The sequence below is a fragment of the Cebidichthys violaceus genome, unplaced genomic scaffold, assembly GCF_023349555.1.
Source record: "Cebidichthys violaceus isolate CVI_PGR_0920_01 unplaced genomic scaffold, fCebVio1.0.p SCAF_40, whole genome shotgun sequence".
In the NCBI taxonomy this organism is placed as follows: domain Eukaryota; kingdom Metazoa; phylum Chordata; class Actinopteri; order Perciformes; family Stichaeidae; genus Cebidichthys; species Cebidichthys violaceus.
The window spans coordinates 400,810-416,704 of record NW_027176595.1 but is presented as its reverse complement, the minus strand read 5'-3'; the positions used below and the strand labels follow the sequence as shown (position 1 = coordinate 416,704).

The 15,895-nt window shown below is 40.7% G+C and overlaps 3 protein-coding genes across 3 annotated transcripts; 1 reads left to right on the top strand and 2 right to left on the bottom strand.

Moving 5' to 3' along the window:
- Positions 1 to 4,216: 4,216 nt before the first annotated feature.
- On the bottom strand, positions 4,217 to 8,362 carry tufm (Tu translation elongation factor, mitochondrial). Its single transcript, XM_068728045.1, has 10 exons — positions 8,320 to 8,362; positions 7,589 to 7,635; positions 7,363 to 7,501; positions 7,026 to 7,192; positions 6,587 to 6,856; positions 6,294 to 6,426; positions 5,986 to 6,090; positions 5,312 to 5,463; positions 4,890 to 5,009; positions 4,217 to 4,680 (listed from the first exon to the last, which is right to left on the bottom strand). The coding sequence occupies exons 1-10, from the start codon at positions 8,354 to 8,356 to the stop codon at positions 4,510 to 4,512; spliced, it is 1,341 nt and encodes a 446-aa protein (XP_068584146.1). The 5' UTR covers positions 8,357 to 8,362; the 3' UTR covers positions 4,217 to 4,509.
- An 833-nt stretch (positions 8,363 to 9,195) lies between these two features.
- hspbp1 (HSPA (heat shock 70kDa) binding protein, cytoplasmic cochaperone 1) lies at positions 9,196 to 13,424 on the top strand. Its single transcript, XM_068728034.1, has 8 exons — positions 9,196 to 9,326; positions 9,555 to 9,685; positions 10,161 to 10,368; positions 10,515 to 10,739; positions 10,980 to 11,135; positions 12,187 to 12,283; positions 12,388 to 12,499; positions 12,813 to 13,424. Exons 2-8 carry the CDS (start codon positions 9,566 to 9,568, stop codon positions 12,885 to 12,887), a joined length of 993 nt encoding a protein of 330 aa, XP_068584135.1. The 5' UTR covers positions 9,196 to 9,326; positions 9,555 to 9,565; the 3' UTR covers positions 12,888 to 13,424.
- tmem86b (transmembrane protein 86B) lies at positions 13,281 to 15,407 on the bottom strand. Its single transcript, XM_068728035.1, has 3 exons — positions 15,175 to 15,407; positions 14,788 to 15,031; positions 13,281 to 14,140 (listed from the first exon to the last, which is right to left on the bottom strand). The coding sequence occupies exons 1-3, from the start codon at positions 15,223 to 15,225 to the stop codon at positions 13,686 to 13,688; spliced, it is 750 nt and encodes a 249-aa protein (XP_068584136.1). The 5' UTR covers positions 15,226 to 15,407; the 3' UTR covers positions 13,281 to 13,685.
- Between the last annotated feature and the right edge of the window lie 488 nt (positions 15,408 to 15,895).

Sequence of the window (15,895 nt, the reverse complement as noted above, 5' to 3'; positions counted from 1 at the left end):
GCTGGAGATATCAGAATGGGCTTGCTCCAGAAAAACAAATGGTGGTTCTACTGCCATTTCAACCAAGAGCAGGTTTAGTAAGACGGAAGAACTCTAATTTGTACATTTGTCAGACAGCTACTGTAAATAAATTGTTATTACTTTGGGTTTTATGATGCTTCTGGCTGAATAGACAATAAGTAATGATACATTGTTTTAAAAAACAGTGTTAATAACATACATTTTTCAATCAAAGCAAGAAACTGGAAATACTCTCTTTGCTTGATGGACTGAAACAACAACTGAATTGAACGATCTCTTCTTGTCTTCCACTAAATGCATATAAAGCAGTCTTGACCCTGAGTTGCACTTCATTTTCACCTCAAAGGGTTTTAATTTGTTGTGTGTGACAACAATATATAAATTGAAAGACAAATTAAAAAAAAAAACTCCTGTTGATTACCACAATAAAAAATATCTCACAAAGCCAACAGTTTGCTTTTTACTTCATGGTAGACGGACACAAAATGCAGGGATTATTTTACAGAAAGCATCTGCTGAATGCATTTCAAGTCATAACAAATAAGCACTGCAGGGAGCTGTTTGATAAACACAGAGGAACGGACAGTCATTTATAGCTGTGATTTGGTGGCATGGTATCTGGTTTGGGTCAGAGGTTTCTTATTTCCCTCTTATGTAACCAGTCAGACATGTCTTTGCATAGGTACAGACAAGACTTGGCAGTCCTGCTTGATTTCCCTGCCCTGTGTCCTTGAACATCGGAAAAGAGATCTCATGCACCCAAGCATATGCTTAGAAGTCCCTTTAATGGGCAAATATAAGGAGAATGTCACTGTGCCTGTGTGTTGGTGGTACGTCTCTCCAAGCATAATGTTACCCAGATCTGGTTTCATTTAATTACCATTTAATACAACCTATCAGCTAAAGAGCTAAAGAGTGGGTGTGTGAGATATTAAACTGTTATCCTGGCATCAAATCCCATCTCACTGGCATTTAACAGAATAAACCGTTCTTCCCTTTCATGCGTTTAACTTTCAGGAAGATATCTTGAGCGCCAAATGAAAGTCTAATTTCTTTCTTCAAGAGTGCTGTATCCTTTGAGATGTGCTGCGTTATGGAAGGAGCACTGAGAATAGACCGGGATGCTTCCCACCCACTCGGCAGTGTTGGAGGATGAAGAAGACGTGGAGGGGTCAGTCTTCCAACATGCAGAGAGGGTTGTTGAAAGGCAAATTTGGCCTTAATTGCAGCAGTTCTATTCTCGCTGGTTTCCCTCAGCTGCCAGAGGGAGGTGGAGAGTGGAAAAAAGTAACAGGATGCAACAGCTGCACTCCAGACAGATTTTAGACTTAAATGATATCGTTCCTGCATTTTCTGTTAATGAACCATTTAAACTTCTTTCACTTTAGGGCTACTGATGGATGAAAATCTTGCATATCTGAAAAGTTGAACTTTTTAGGAACTGACAAAAAAAGACAAGAAAGTTTTGTTTCTGATGTGACTGGATTGTTTGATTGATGAAAAGATGAACATATTTGTCTTCAGTCAGGGCCAATGGACCCAAAACCCTAAAAGCTCCTAAAAGCAAGGTCTGTTCAATCATTTCAATGACAAAATATGTAGATCAAAAGCTGTACATGTCTTTCTGGTTTAAATATACCTTGGTTATTGTTTAAATACAGTCATACTCTGCTGTAGTTAATTATTGTCATGGATAAGCTACAACGTGTCAATTGGATGTTTTGGGTGAATGTAACCATTTATAAGACTCAGATGTAAAGAGCTTTTGGTCAGAGTCAGTCTGTTGGGAAATTGGCGTCCATGTTGAAGACTGGCTGGAAATGAGTCTTAAATCTTGCCATCCTTGGCGCGGGGAGGTGACATCTCATCAGGAAGACAAGTCAAGGAAACCAGTCTCAGTATTTTCGTGATATTATATTGCAGTTTCCCGTTCCATCACAGCTAAATCGGATAGCCAAGGCAGTGGCGTGTTATTCTTTTGAGGAGTGTGGACGGCTCAAATGTTTCATTTGAACTTGTAAATGGAAGTTCGCTGGTTAGAAAAACCCGCCTTAACTTGGAAAACATGACAGAGGAAACAGAGTAATGTTCCCAAGTGAAGCTACACAGAGGAGACCGTGTGAATTTTCTTTACTTTCAGAAACAGAAGAAAAATGAATGTGCAAAAACATGCAGACAATGTTGTCTGTTTGTACACAAAATAATATGATATATGAAAAACAAATATAGTGTGTAAACACACTATAATATAAGGAGATACAAGGACATTTGAAGTAAAATTAATAATATATTCCTCAACAATCTTGACAGTGGTGTAAAAATAGCTGTAATCTTATTTAATGATGTATTACACACATTAACAAATCCTTACTCTGTGTTATAGAACATATTTATTAACTCAACAAACTTAACACCACAGCTGTGTTATAGTGGTGAAAGTACATATTCTTAAGTGCTGCGTGTACTTAAATACAATTTTGAGGTATTTGTACTTTACTTGAATATTTTCATTTTCTCTCCACTTAATGTCATGACCACCAAGATATATTTCATGACCCTGATCTGTTTATAAAACTAGCTTTAACTTAATCAGCTGCAACAGTTGAGTGATGCTTAACAATGATGCATCAGTCTTACTAATCTAATAACATTTATAATAGTACATCGCTCAGAAGGGCTCTATTATTCAAGCAAATTAATGAATAATGTTGCTTCTAATGTCTTTGATATGTCTAGATTGTGAGGTTGTTGTGAACAACATGAAGAACATGTGAAGAACATGTGAAGAACACGTGAAGAACACGTGAAGAACACGTGTGTTGACATGATTCACAGATGGCCGCTGGCTCGCACCAGAATTCTTTCAGAGAGAGTTAAATCCAGTACTGTATCACTGCCCACCAGTATATTCTCGTGTTTACTGTCTGCTCATAGAACTTATTTTGCTTATGGAGAGACATTCATGGTCCAGCTGAGCACATCACTCAGTAGTACTAGCAGCTCCAACCTCGACTCCTGCAGACATACAGTATTTGATTACAGCAACAGGCTGATTGGATTACAGGAGGTACCGACTCAAATACCTAGCAGACACAGAGCAACTGGAGAACCGGCGGGCAGAGAGGACACCAAATATTCACACAAACACCGACATGGTCAGCCCGGATTATCACACTGAAGTGATCTGCTAAAGGACGCTATGAACGCTTCAAAAACCACGAGCACTTATGAAGATGTTTAATGTCAGCCATGTTCTCTCTCAGGCTGACGCTGCTTGTCATCTAGCAGACGTGTTCTTGTTCTCACTTTTAATTTGATGAAATTAGTGGATTGAATTGTTTAACTGAATATGTATTTCTTAATTTTATCATTCAATTTCAGAATATATTATAGTAATAGGTATAATATATAAATATGATCAAATATTGTATTATTTGTGCAATACTTGGTAAATCTTAAACATTTTTGTAAAGGAATTCTTGATCTTGCATGGATGACAGGAGAGAGAAAGACCCGCTTTGTATCCATCACCTCTCAGGACACCATGCTGAGGAAGAGATCAGGTTATTTCATATTTGGAAACATCTTCACCCAGAGAACAAATGGAGTTGATAGTCATAACTATATTAACCACAAACTGTAGAATGAAGGTGTCTTTTAAGTTACTAGTTTTAGTGAATTTAACTTGTTTTCACAGAAGCTCATTAAAAAGGATAGTTGAGGGACTCCAACTGTCTCCCTAACTATTGATAATTAATAATCATTTAGCAAATAATGAAGCACCTCTTTGCTGCCCTCATGTGGCATATTCATCTTGTAACATGCAAATCTTACTGGCCTTTTACACAGAAGACATTTTGACTTGCCAGAGTAGGAGAGATATCAGGTGTAAATATTAAAATCAATAGTGGCTGAATTCAATTTAGCTGCTTTGACTTCAGGTTCCTGTTTGTGCGTGACTCACTGTCACTGAGACATTTGAATAGAACTGATCCATCCTTAGTCTCATTAGAAACACCTGCGCTGTTCCTACTGTGACAAATCAACATGTTAGTCTTTAGCTACAGATTTATACATTAAGATTCTGTACGAATGTGACATTGAAATATATTTCTTATTTATAGTATTTTGTTATTTTTTTAGTGTGAAACTGATTTTGCTAGCAAAAGCCAATACCACACAAACAAAGGAGGCATTATATTATTAAATACATTTTATTACATAAATGGCATAATTCTGACAGTCTGGCATTTTAACATAAAGACATAAACATATCAGGTATTTTGGTTGGGTGAACCTGCACAACAGAGCCACAAATTCCTTTTAGTCCTTTCCTGTTTGAGTTTTGTGCATTGGTTTAAGTATTTTATTTGTATATTTCTATAATTATTTGATTTGACCAGACACAGACAACCACACACCCTTCCTCTCTGACCCCCCCGCCCCGGAGCACCCTCCCCCCAGCCCAGTCCTCTGCAGAGTTCCCCTTCAGCCCCAGTTGGACTGGTCTTCATCTTTAGCCGCCAGGATGTCTGTGACCAGGCCGGTACCGATGGTCTTGTTTCCGTCTCTCAGGGTGAACCTCTGGCCTTTTTCCAGAACCATTGGCTGGCGGAGCGTGAGCGTCAAGGAGGTGTCCTCGCCTGGCATTACCATTTCCTGAACGAAGACGAGAGCAACAGACAGAAGAGTGGTTACTGTCATTTGCTGTCAAACTGCTTTTACAGATTCGACCTGAAACATCATGACGCACACAATCAATGTTCCCAACATGCACTAGCTGGGTGAACTGTTGTGGACGAGATTTAATCTTAAAAACTGCAGTATTTGACAAACATCCTTTCACTGACGGGTCGAAACACACAAACCTTGTCATCGGGCAGCGTGACTCTGCAGGCCATGTCCCAGGTTAGAGAGAACATGACGGGCATGAAGTTGGTGACAAACGGTTTGTGTCTGCCTCCCTCCTCCTTACTCAGAACATACACCTGTGATACAGGAAGCACAAACACGTCCACACACACATCAGAGTTCAGGTTACTGGATGCAGTGAGTTATGAATTTTGTTTTTTTAATAGCAAAAACTAAACTAAAAAAAAAACTTGAAACTATGTTTTCTTTGTGAGCAGACAGACGGCGTCAGGAACTCAGTGGATGACCTCAGTCATTACTGTGGCATCTGGCTGGTCTCCCAGTTTGCCTTTAAATCTGTTCTTTGGCCATTACAATTATTATTATTGATTGTTCTGAAATATTTCAAAATGAGAACAACAACTTTGTGCTCTCAGACCTGGGCCTTGATTTTCTGGTATGGCATGATGGATCCTGGTTTGCACATCACCATCCCTCTCCTTATGTCCTCTCTCTTCAGTCCTCGAACCAGAGCGCCCAGGTTATCTCCAGCTTCTGCCCGGTCCAGAGACTTGTGGAACATCTCAATGCCTGAGCCAAACAGGACGAACAGCAAGGTGAAATTCTGGTGTTTTCACCAATAGTCATAAAGTATTACATAACCTTGAACTCACCAGTATCGGACTGATGCTCAGCAGCATTTTTAGATCAGAAATTCATCATATAGGCACATAAGTACATTATTATTATTTTCTTTATCAATGTATAAAGTGCCAGAGGATACTTAGAAAAAAGGCAGACAGGTGTCAAATAAAACCATCAGGTCATACATTTGAGGACGCTTGTGGACCCCTGAGGCTGTGTGAACTCTGATCATTATTTAAGATAAACACATCTCCCATACAGCAGGTGTTCCACTGTGCATAGATCTTGAGAAAGCCATGACTTATGATTCACATACTTATCAAACCATTCAGTCCTCATACCCTGTATGGAAGCATCTGCATTTGGTTCAGGTTTTTCCTTTTAATATGTCACCTGGTGGTTCACATGCTTTGTAAACAGCACAGGAGCTTCTTCTCAGAGTTTCTGTTGCTTTTTCCTTTCACTCACCTGTAACCACTGACTTGAAGCTGCGATTGTGGCCCACAAACTCACAGTCGTCTCCTTTCTTGATGATACCCCTCTCCATAGTGCCCGTCACCACAGTACCTCTGCCTGAAGGACACAAATGATAACACTCAAATTTAAAGCAAGTAACTTTTTAGCATCACCAGCATCAGATTTGTTTTGAGATGCTGCATTTTACAGCAAGCGGGGCAAAACAGGGAAATTTCACTACTAAATACAGGGAACTACATAAAAGTTACAAATTCATTACAACTAACTATTAGGCTGCATTCTTTGTAAGTTTTTCATACCTGGGATTGAGTAAACCCCTTCGATGGGCAGAAGAAAAGGTTTTTCGAGCTCTCTTTTGGGGAGAGGAACGTAAGAATCCACAATGTCCAGCAGATTCATCACTGCATTTACACCAAGTTCAGGCTCTCTGTTCTGAGACGGAGAAAAACAAAAAATTCAGTCAGTTCACATACAGATGCTTCACATCAGAGACTCAAAATGTACTGACAGGGCCGTAAACTACACGTGAAATCAACAGTAGTTCAGATCAGCACAGTATTAACTAAACTGTGGCTGCCAGCGGTCCCCTTACCTCCAGGGCGCAGAGGGCCGAGCCCACCACAACAGGCGTGTTGTCGCCATCATAGCCAAACTCTGTGAGCAGCTCGCGGATCTCGATCTCCACCAGCTCCACCATCTCCTTGTCCTCCACGGCGTCGGCCTTGTTGATGAAGACCACCACATGCTCGACGCCTATCTGCCTTGCCAACAGGAGATGCTCTCGTGTCTGAGGCATCTGGCCGTCGGTGGCCGCCACCACCAGGATGCAGCCGTCCATCTGAGCTGTGCCGGTAATCATGTTCTGGAAAAAAAAAGAAACAGTTCAGGGTATTTAAAGCGGGGAATAATGAACCTTTTCAAGTAATTGATGAGGCTTGACATGCTTAAGGAGAAACAAGGATTCTAAAAAGCTAAAATAAGTGGCATCATCAGGTTGGTTGCAGGTGCTTTGTAGAAGTAAAGCAGCTTACCTTGACGTAGTCAGCATGACCAGGACAGTCTGTGTGAGCATAATGTCTGTTGGCTGTGGTGTATTCCACATGAGAGGCGTTGATGGTGATTCCTCTCGCCTTCTCCTCAGGGGCATTGTCAATGTCTTCATACTTCTTAAAGTTCGCACCACCAGCGTCAGAGAGCACTGAGGACCCAAAAACACATCACGGTCACAATTCTCATTTCTTGTTTCACAACACTGGAGAAATGAGGCCTTGACCTTTTGCCATAAGTCAGTGGAGCCATGTAAGTGTAGAGATCAAATCAAATAATTCAGTGTGTTGGATTTAAAAGCTGGGACGTCGGTGTTTCTACCTTTTGTGATGGCTGCAGTCAGCGTTGTCTTGCCGTGATCGACGTGGCCAATTGTTCCAATGTTGACATGGGGCTTTTCTCTGCTGTACGTCTTCTTAGCCTCTGCAGCAAAGGTTCGCCGACTCAGAGGCACAGCAGACTACATGACAAAGACAAAGCCAGGAATTATACAGGAGCAAAATCCATGTTAATCAGTCTGTACATTGCAGTTTGTGGACACACTCACCAATTTGAAGGAGCTGTGCAGGAGGCCTGGCGAAGACAGCTGAAGGGCTGTGATGAGAATAATGTAAATTAAGATCATTGACAGGATAATCTAGGAGAAGTATTTTATCCTATAATTCCCCCACTACATGTTCCAGTTTCAAAATACAAGAATAAAAACTTTGTGACGCTATTTTAGCTTCATGACTATAATAAACTATCCTTTTCTATTTCAGTCTCACTGCAAAAATGTCCCACAGCCACTCTTGACCAGCAGGCTGTCAGTGTCTGAACATGTTGTTGCTGCCTATTCAAATTAAGTGTCAAATAAGCAAAAGGGTAACGCATCATAATTACAAACATTATATATTTAGAGTCTTCAGCTAAAAGCAACACTTTACATTAAGCTAACAAACCCTTGAAACCAGGAGACTCAACACTGTCATTCTCCTCCGATTAAGCGACTGTTAGTTATTTAAACAGCGAGCTGCGGTAGCTACACAGCTTTCTGTAACATAATCAAGTATTAATAATCATCTGTCAGTCCTCATCCTCGGCTAGCTGGATCGTTAGCTAAAACTCATTGGTAACGTGACCTTGCTCTGCTATCGAAGAAACAGTAGCATATCAAGATAGATTATGTTTCCACGAAACTAAAAGGCATCTTCTGTTATGTGCAGAACAAATCGGGTGCTATGATTATACAAAAATGCATTTAGAGTAGGTAAGTACAAGAGAATTAAACGATTTTACCGGAGAAACATGCACGCAGTCCCACAAGCGCCGCCATCTTGGATGGTTAAGCAAACCAAAGAGCAGCAACAGATGAAGAGAGTACAGGTCCAGTTTCTCAGCTGTCGCACCAAGCGGCTCCACACATCAGACACACAATGCGGATTTTTTTATTTTATTACAACGGTATATTAGGTATAGAATATATTGACCACCACTACTAATGTCTATAATACACATGTAACAATTACACTTGTATAATAAGAGAAAGTACCAAACTGTTGGTTTTAAGATACATACTACATACAACAAATCAGACCGGAGTAGTTAACGTTAGGCTTTGAAAACTCTCCAACTCGCTTAATTTATCTATTTGGTGCACAAATGTTGATCTTTTTTTCACTTTTAACACATGTGCTAAATCGAATATGTTTTATATTATTCATCGATCATAAAATCACATATATTGTAACATCATATATTATACAAAATATATATTAATACTGCACTGCGACCAGTGCAGGTTGCCAGCCCCCCCCCGGTTAAAGATAGAGGATGGGTATTTTAATACAATACTTCATATTTGTTACTTCGTTTGAGGAAGAAGAGATTCAACAGAGGTACTCTCTCTATTACTGAAACTCTCTGAACCTCGCGCAAAACGTCAGGGATTTACCGTAAACCCGCTAATATGGTGGAGATTGCTGTTGTACCTTTCAAAAGCGTTGGTTGTATTACTGTCAGTTTTGCTATATTATATTTTTTTGTAAGAATACATTAGCGTAGACAATGTGAAGACTGAAATTACTTAGCGTTGAGGAAAGACTTCGGCAAAAAAACATTTTGCTTGCTAGTTTGGTTCAAAGTTTACGGTACATCATGGCAGCCTCCTCGCCACTCGTGAGTTAAGCCCAACGTTAGCTAGAATGTTCTAGCACATTCGTGTTAATCTGTGTAAAGGAGAGCTCACGTACTTTAAAAGACTCAGTGTCCATTTATTCAACACTGGTTATAGGACCCGTGTAAAGGTAAGTTGTGTAAAGATTAAGGTTTGTGTCGGGATACTGTGTTTGTTTTTGTAATTATTATTACTATAAGTAGTGCCTCGGTAATGCTAGCATCTTTAGACTAAAGCTCAAGGTTAAAAACTGTCTGCTGTGTTTGGGATTTATATTTCCAGGCCATGACTGCTGCACGTCAACTCTGAATTCAGTTGTCCCTGTCCCGTTGGTTTTAATGTCTTGTTTTCACCTCAGCGGTGCACATCATGGCAGAAGACAAACCAACCAGGAGATATCCCCAAAACCTCCAGGGGGTCCTGCAGCTGGCAGTGGATGCTGGATCAGCCGCAGAGGGACCTGACCCTGTTCAGCCCATGTCAGAGGAGGTAAGGGTCTGTTAAATGTACATTTCAAGCCTGAGAGGGCTTTGGGCGAACACCTCGTTGGCTCCTCGCAGGACCAAAGTACGGTCTAATACGGAGCACGTGTTCTTAAAAACATATTATGGTACCATATGTGTTTATGACACAAGTACAGCTGAAAGTATTTGATTCACGAGTCAGTTCATGGACATCATTAGTTAAATATTTTGATTATTGTTTGTGATCACTATTGTTTACACTTAAAAAGCCCAAATGTTCTCGTTTCATCCCATACAATTGTGATATTTGTTGTTTTTCTTAAATCTCCTACTATGGTTGGGTTGAACGTCTTTTTGACTTTTGGATTGATGATGGAATGTTTTAAAAGGACAGTCCACTTTAGGGAGTACCCGTTTTTATGTGTATCCATGAAGACCTCTACCTTCCATCAAAGGTCATTTAGAAACATTATTCTACTGATACTCTTTCTTTGTCACAGAGGAAAATATGGCTGAGAGGTGCTCTAGCAGAAGTCTGCAAAGGGCAGATGGATGAAGTGGAGCAGATAAAGCAGTGCTTGGACATCTTACGGATGGAGGGAATGAGCGAAAGGGAGAGAGCGGTAGAAGATGAAGAGGAAGAAGATGTGCGAGAAAAAGCCTTTGAGGTGATGTCAGAGTTGTGTGAGAACCTGGACAACGCAAGAGGTTTGTAATTAATACTATTAGATTTTTTTTTCCTAGCAGTCTATTGATCAGATGTTAGCTGAACCAATAGCTACTTGGAGGTTATGAATACAAATGCTATTTGTTGGCTCTATCCTGAGTGTGTACCCTGTTCCTCTGCTTCACAGACCTAATGACTCTCGGTGGACTGGACCTGTGTATCTCCCAGTATCTGTGTCATGCCCAAAGTGGACTGAGGTGGCGTGCTGCTCAGCTTATCGCTTCCTGTGCTCAGAACATGCCGGAGGTGCAGGTCCACTTGTTTGGCCTCGGGGCGCTGCCAAAGCTGCTGCAGCTGACAGACTCAGACCCCCACCCCACCGTCAGAGTAAAAGCCCTTTACGCTGTGTCGTGTGAGTATCTTAGACAGAGCTGCAAAAGTTCACTACAAAACACATTGTTGCTCAATACTGTCTACGTGAAACTAGCTAGTAATGATACTGACTAGTGGTTTAATCGGAAGCGTTAATGTGTTTTCTGACAGCATTGAAGCAGAGCGTGTAAAGCATTTAGACTAGATTGTAACGCTGCCTGCGTTCAGAATACAGTACACCTCAGAACAGAACTGTAACTTTCTCTGGTTGTGACTTTAGGTCTGATTCGAGAGCAGGAGGAAGGACTCCAGGCGTTCTTGTCCCATGATGGCGTCTCGGTGCTGATGCGAGGCATGCAATCGGACATCGAGAAGCTCAGGGCCAAGTCTGCATTCCTTCTGCTCAACCTGCTGACGTCGCATCCCGAACAGAAAGGTACGAATGAGAGAAGCATCGAAACAGTTCAGTGCCCTTAAACAAAGCTGTGGATTTTCTTCATTCTATTTTTTGTCTAAAGAATTCTTTCAAAGTATAGTAAGTCTTTAATGCAGGGTGATGCGCCTGTTCAGCGGAAGAGGAGTCTCTGGGATGAATTACTGTCTTTTTTAAATTAGTTATTTTACAGTCAGTAGTATAAAACAAGTAAATATGAATTAAAATGTGCGAAGAAAATAACCTTCATTGCTTTAAGCTTTTATATTTTGTACTTTAGTCAAGAAGGGACCTCTACTCTTTTTAGCATTGTAAGACATGGTTAACCACTTTGTTTAATCACAATAAGGCTTTCCTGGTTAAATAAAGGTTAAAAAAAAACAAGACAAAAATCTAAAGCAGTTAATGTAATAAACCACGCAGAGTCACAGTAGATCAGTTTTAGTGAGTTTATTAGTTTGGATGTTAAATTAGGGCATCCGTCCCTATGCCCAATTTCTGCTCTGATCACAGACACTACATAGATGGTACAGTTGGGGATACATTGATGTGACTTTTTCAGTCCCGATATTGATGGTGATCTCTGGGTATCAACCAACACCAGTTTTTAATTAGTACCCTATGTGACTCACTGTGTTGAAACGACTGGGATCATCCTTTCATGTATAAGGCAACATCAGGCTTGACTTAAACATTGCTTTCCTATTTGTGCAAAACAAAATGTAACAAAGAATTCAGTACATTTATATCTTTGTATTTATTAATTAAAATAATGGTAACCGATACCAGATCGGCCCATTGTCACTGATACCCGATCCACCTTTGAGTCGGTATTGGACCGATATCGGTAACGGTGCAGCTCTTGTTACAGTAGACAGAAACATGGCTAACCCTAGTTGTGCAAGCGACACTTTATAAGTGTGATCCTCTTTGAGTGAGTGATGTTCATCTTCTCAGTCAACCTTTGCTCTATGAAGCATGTTAGCACTGACTGTAAAGTAGCTTCTTTAATTTGGGGTCTTTAATATCTTTACCCGTTTCCTCCGTCCTGCAGACACGGCGGTCTCCATGGGTATGGTGCAGCAGCTGGTATCTGTTCTCCGCACACCACACTCGTCTTTCCATGAACATGTGCTTGGCGCCCTTTGCTGGTAAGAAACACTCTCTACCTTTCTGTCTCCAACACTCACAAGCGACATCAATTCATGGTACACATTAGTAATCGCACCCTTTTGTGTGTCTGATATCTGTCTAGTCTGGTGGAAGACTGTCCACAGGGTCTCAAAGACTGCAGGGATCCTGCTCTGGGTCTGAAGGAGTTACTCAGACAGCGATCCAAAGAGCTCCAAGGAAAAGAAGAGAGTCAGGTATAAGTCTTTGAGCCTGATGGTGAAACTGGATTCAACTATTGTGAGAATTCAAAACTCAAATTTAGCAGAGGAGTTGTCTGTTCTCGTGTACAAAACTACTGCATGACTGCAAAATCTAGTTGTTTTTTACAGTAGTAATTCTATCAAAAAGCAACCAACTGTTGACTACATTTTCAATTGCTAACTAGATGCCAACATGTCGATTTTGAATTCTATTCCAATGAAGGTATTAGTTTTAAAATCATCGTCTAGGTTTAGGCTTAGTCCTGGTCCAGAAAAGCTTCTAAAGCCACATTTTTGTTTCCAACAGGAAGAACTGGACTTCTGGGAGCATTTGAGGGTTATTTGTTTCCAACAGTCGGATGACAATGGGATGGATCGCTGAAGTCTTGTTGACCTCACCTGTGTCGGTTTCACTGTGCAAAGATGTAACGGAACATTCATGATACGGGTCGCGGATGTTAAGCAACGTTTTTGTCTGTTAAGACAGATGCTGTCCATATGTTGTATGTCATGCAGGAGATGCATTTTACTGTAGAAATAATTATAATGTATAAGCTGTCATTTTAGTCCAGTGTTTTCAGTTCTTCATAATATCAAACCAAATAGCAATTTCCATCACAGGTAGTATGTAATGTGTTTCCTATTTCAACTGTTAATAGTTACTTGTGCAACTTATCTTTAATTGTTGTAGGTCAGGTTTGTCTGAGGTAAAGTATTTTCATTAAATATTTTCTCTTAAATTTTCTCTTAAATCAGGACAGAATTCTGTACATCCTTGTTTATTTTACACCATTTTTTATTTATTATTAACAAAACAAATTGCCATTATTATATACATAAAATGGCTCACACGTGGAAAACATGCAAAATCTACACATAAACATTGATGTCATGCAAAATAAAAATATTTTGGCACAAATCACAGAATATAGATATTATTCTAACCAACATTTGTGGAGTTTCTTTTAGTTTTGTTTGTAGACCGTGGTATTTTAATATGTTATGAGTATTAGTCTGATTATTGCAACGTAAGATGCTCTTTTACTCCATCTTTGGCACTAGCCAGTAGCTTTCAAGTGCTGACCAGTGTCTGTATTTTAGAAACTCCAGGACCTAAAGGATTTATAGGTTCATGATTTTACCAGGGTGATGGCGATACTTCAGACTCTAGTGACACCGTTTAGGAACTCTTCCATTTTGCAAAGTCCTCGTTCTTTGCTGCATTTACATCGCCCACAGCTATTAGTAGCTGTGCCAAATAATATGTGACCATGACAAGAGCGTTGCCATGCTCCATTGGTGCAATCACCTTAAAAACTTGCAGAGCCAGTGACATGTCAGACACCATGAAGGACAAACCGCCTAACAGTGTTGCCACGTTGCGGGTTCTGATAGCTAATGCCCCCATTAGAACAATTAAGACAATGTAGACCCCCACAGCTGGAAGCAGTATATCGGAGTTTGGCGCCTTCTGCAGGAACGGATATATGTAGATGTAGAAACCTCCTCCCACCATGATCAGGATCAGATACAGAGAACGCGTCCAGAAGGAAGACGGAGAGGAATATGCCGTGTAACGACCGGAGAGGAAGGTGAATGAGTACAGCAGATGAGCCACAGCAAATGCACCCATTCCTAAAACAGATCAGTGAGGTTGTTGAGGACAAACATGGCAGGTACTAATCTATATAAACAGAATCTGCATTCACATGTAGAATCTGCAACGGCACAAGAACTGCGTTCCAAATGGCATACTTTTCCTTTTAGTACATGCTGCAGCTACCTTTACAAAGTAGACACTGCTGCATGCATTACATTACAATCATTTAGCAGACGCTTTTATCCAAAGCGACTTACAATCGAGTATCTATCTACACACCGTAGACGTAGCTACGGGAGACATTTTGGGGTTACGTGTCTTGCTCAAGGACACATTGACATGAGACTAGTAGAGGGAGGAGCCGGGGATCGAACCTCTGACCCTCTGATTGAAAGGCGGCCCTGCTCTCCACTTAGCCACGGCATTCATCTGAGACATACTGCTTCCTCATAACATGGCACCTTGAACTTTGACCCTCTTGCTCATATGTCTGCTGCGCCGAGGATTGTGGGTCAATAGCTAGAAAGGCATGCTGGCATGCATACTGCAAAATGCGACCGGATGTAGTAGGGCATCCTGGTATTTTTGACATACTGCATTTGACACACTATGTAATCCATCACCAGACCGATATCCTGTGATGGGTTCTGACTGAGATACAATCTCTCGTGCAAACTCTTACCATGCAGAAAAAGCTCAGGCCACACCAGGCAGCAATCACCAACAGCAGAGAATAGCAATCCTCCCACCACACCCAGGACACTCGGACCTCCATTCCAGCTCAGCACTACTGCAGCCAATAGGAGTGTTGGTGCTGATTTGACACCTGCAGACATGATGGATGCGGTTGAGTCAGGTGTCCACAGGTAGAAGAACACAGCTGCAGACAAAAAGAAAGGCAAGAGAGAAAGAAGGAGAGCACAGGACTAATAGAGAGAGAGAGGAACAGAAAGAAACGGGGAGACAAGTCACAACATGAATTAGGCTGAAATTATGAGTTTTATCTTTTCCACATAGAGAAAGTTGTTGTATGTTAACCAGTGACAATAAATAAATGATTTTTAGGTACCGTGTTTCTCCTCTTCCGCCTGTCATAGGCATCTGTCTCAAGGATGTCCATCGTCTCAGAGTCAGCACTGTCTCCAGCAGATCTCACAGTTGGATGAACCTGTCTTGTCTTCTTGACACCTTCTACTTTCTTCTGTCTTTGCAGTCCTGTCGTCACATGTAGTCCTCAGATGTTCTCGTCTTGTTCCCTTCTGTCTCGGATCTCTGCCACGTCTCTCAGTCTGTTGTTATTTCATAGCAATGAACTTTGGACCGATCTTTGCTGTCTGATTGCTCTCTGATAATCGATGTTCTCATGGAGCGTTCATCTCACCTTTGACCTTTTCAGCTGGAATTTATTGCTGACATTAAGATCATGAGGAGCAAAGTTGAACTAGTAGAAAACTCATATGATAAAGGTTGATTTCTTACTTGTGAACTTATGATTATTGTTGGTAATGACAAATTAATAATGGCCAGAAAGGGACTTCCTTTGGGAAAATCATTGGTTCATATCTCTAAACCTTGTAGGTGATGCAAGACGAGCAATTCATCTCTGTCACTATGACAAGAGAGATAAATGGTTCACTAATGTACAGTATGTCAAGGCTGGCAACTTAAACTCTGACACCATCCGATTTTCAAAACTATTAAATGTGAAAGCAAAACGACCTGCTGCTGTACAGGATTATTTTCCAACAAATGTTTTGGAGCTGATAATCTTAAAGAAAAAAAAAATGTCA

Coding starts and splice junctions, on each gene's coding strand:
- tufm (XM_068728045.1), bottom strand. CDS start 8,356: ATGGCGGCGCTTGTGGGACTGCGTGCATGTTTCTCCG. Junction 6,427..6,586: donor CGGCCCTCTGCGCCCTGGAG/GTAAGGGGACCG, acceptor TCTCCGTCTCAG/AACAGAGAGCCTGAACTTGG. Junction 4,681..4,889: donor TCACGCTGCCCGATGACAAG/GTTTGTGTGTTT, acceptor GTCTTCGTTCAG/GAAATGGTAATGCCAGGCGA.
- hspbp1 (XM_068728034.1), top strand. CDS start 9,566: ATGGCAGAAGACAAACCAACCAGGAGATATCCCCAAAACCTCCAGGGG. Junction 12,284..12,387: donor GTGCTTGGCGCCCTTTGCTG/GTAAGAAACACT, acceptor ATATCTGTCTAG/TCTGGTGGAAGACTGTCCAC. Junction 12,500..12,812: donor AAGGAAAAGAAGAGAGTCAG/GTATAAGTCTTT, acceptor TGTTTCCAACAG/GAAGAACTGGACTTCTGGGA.
- tmem86b (XM_068728035.1), bottom strand. CDS start 15,225: ATGGACATCCTTGAGACAGATGCCTATGACAGGCGGAAGAGGAGAAAC. Junction 15,032..15,174: donor GGCGGAAGAGGAGAAACACG/GTACCTAAAAAT, acceptor TCTCTCTATTAG/TCCTGTGCTCTCCTTCTTTC. Junction 14,141..14,787: donor GCCTGAGCTTTTTCTGCATG/GTAAGAGTTTGC, acceptor GATCTGTTTTAG/GAATGGGTGCATTTGCTGTG.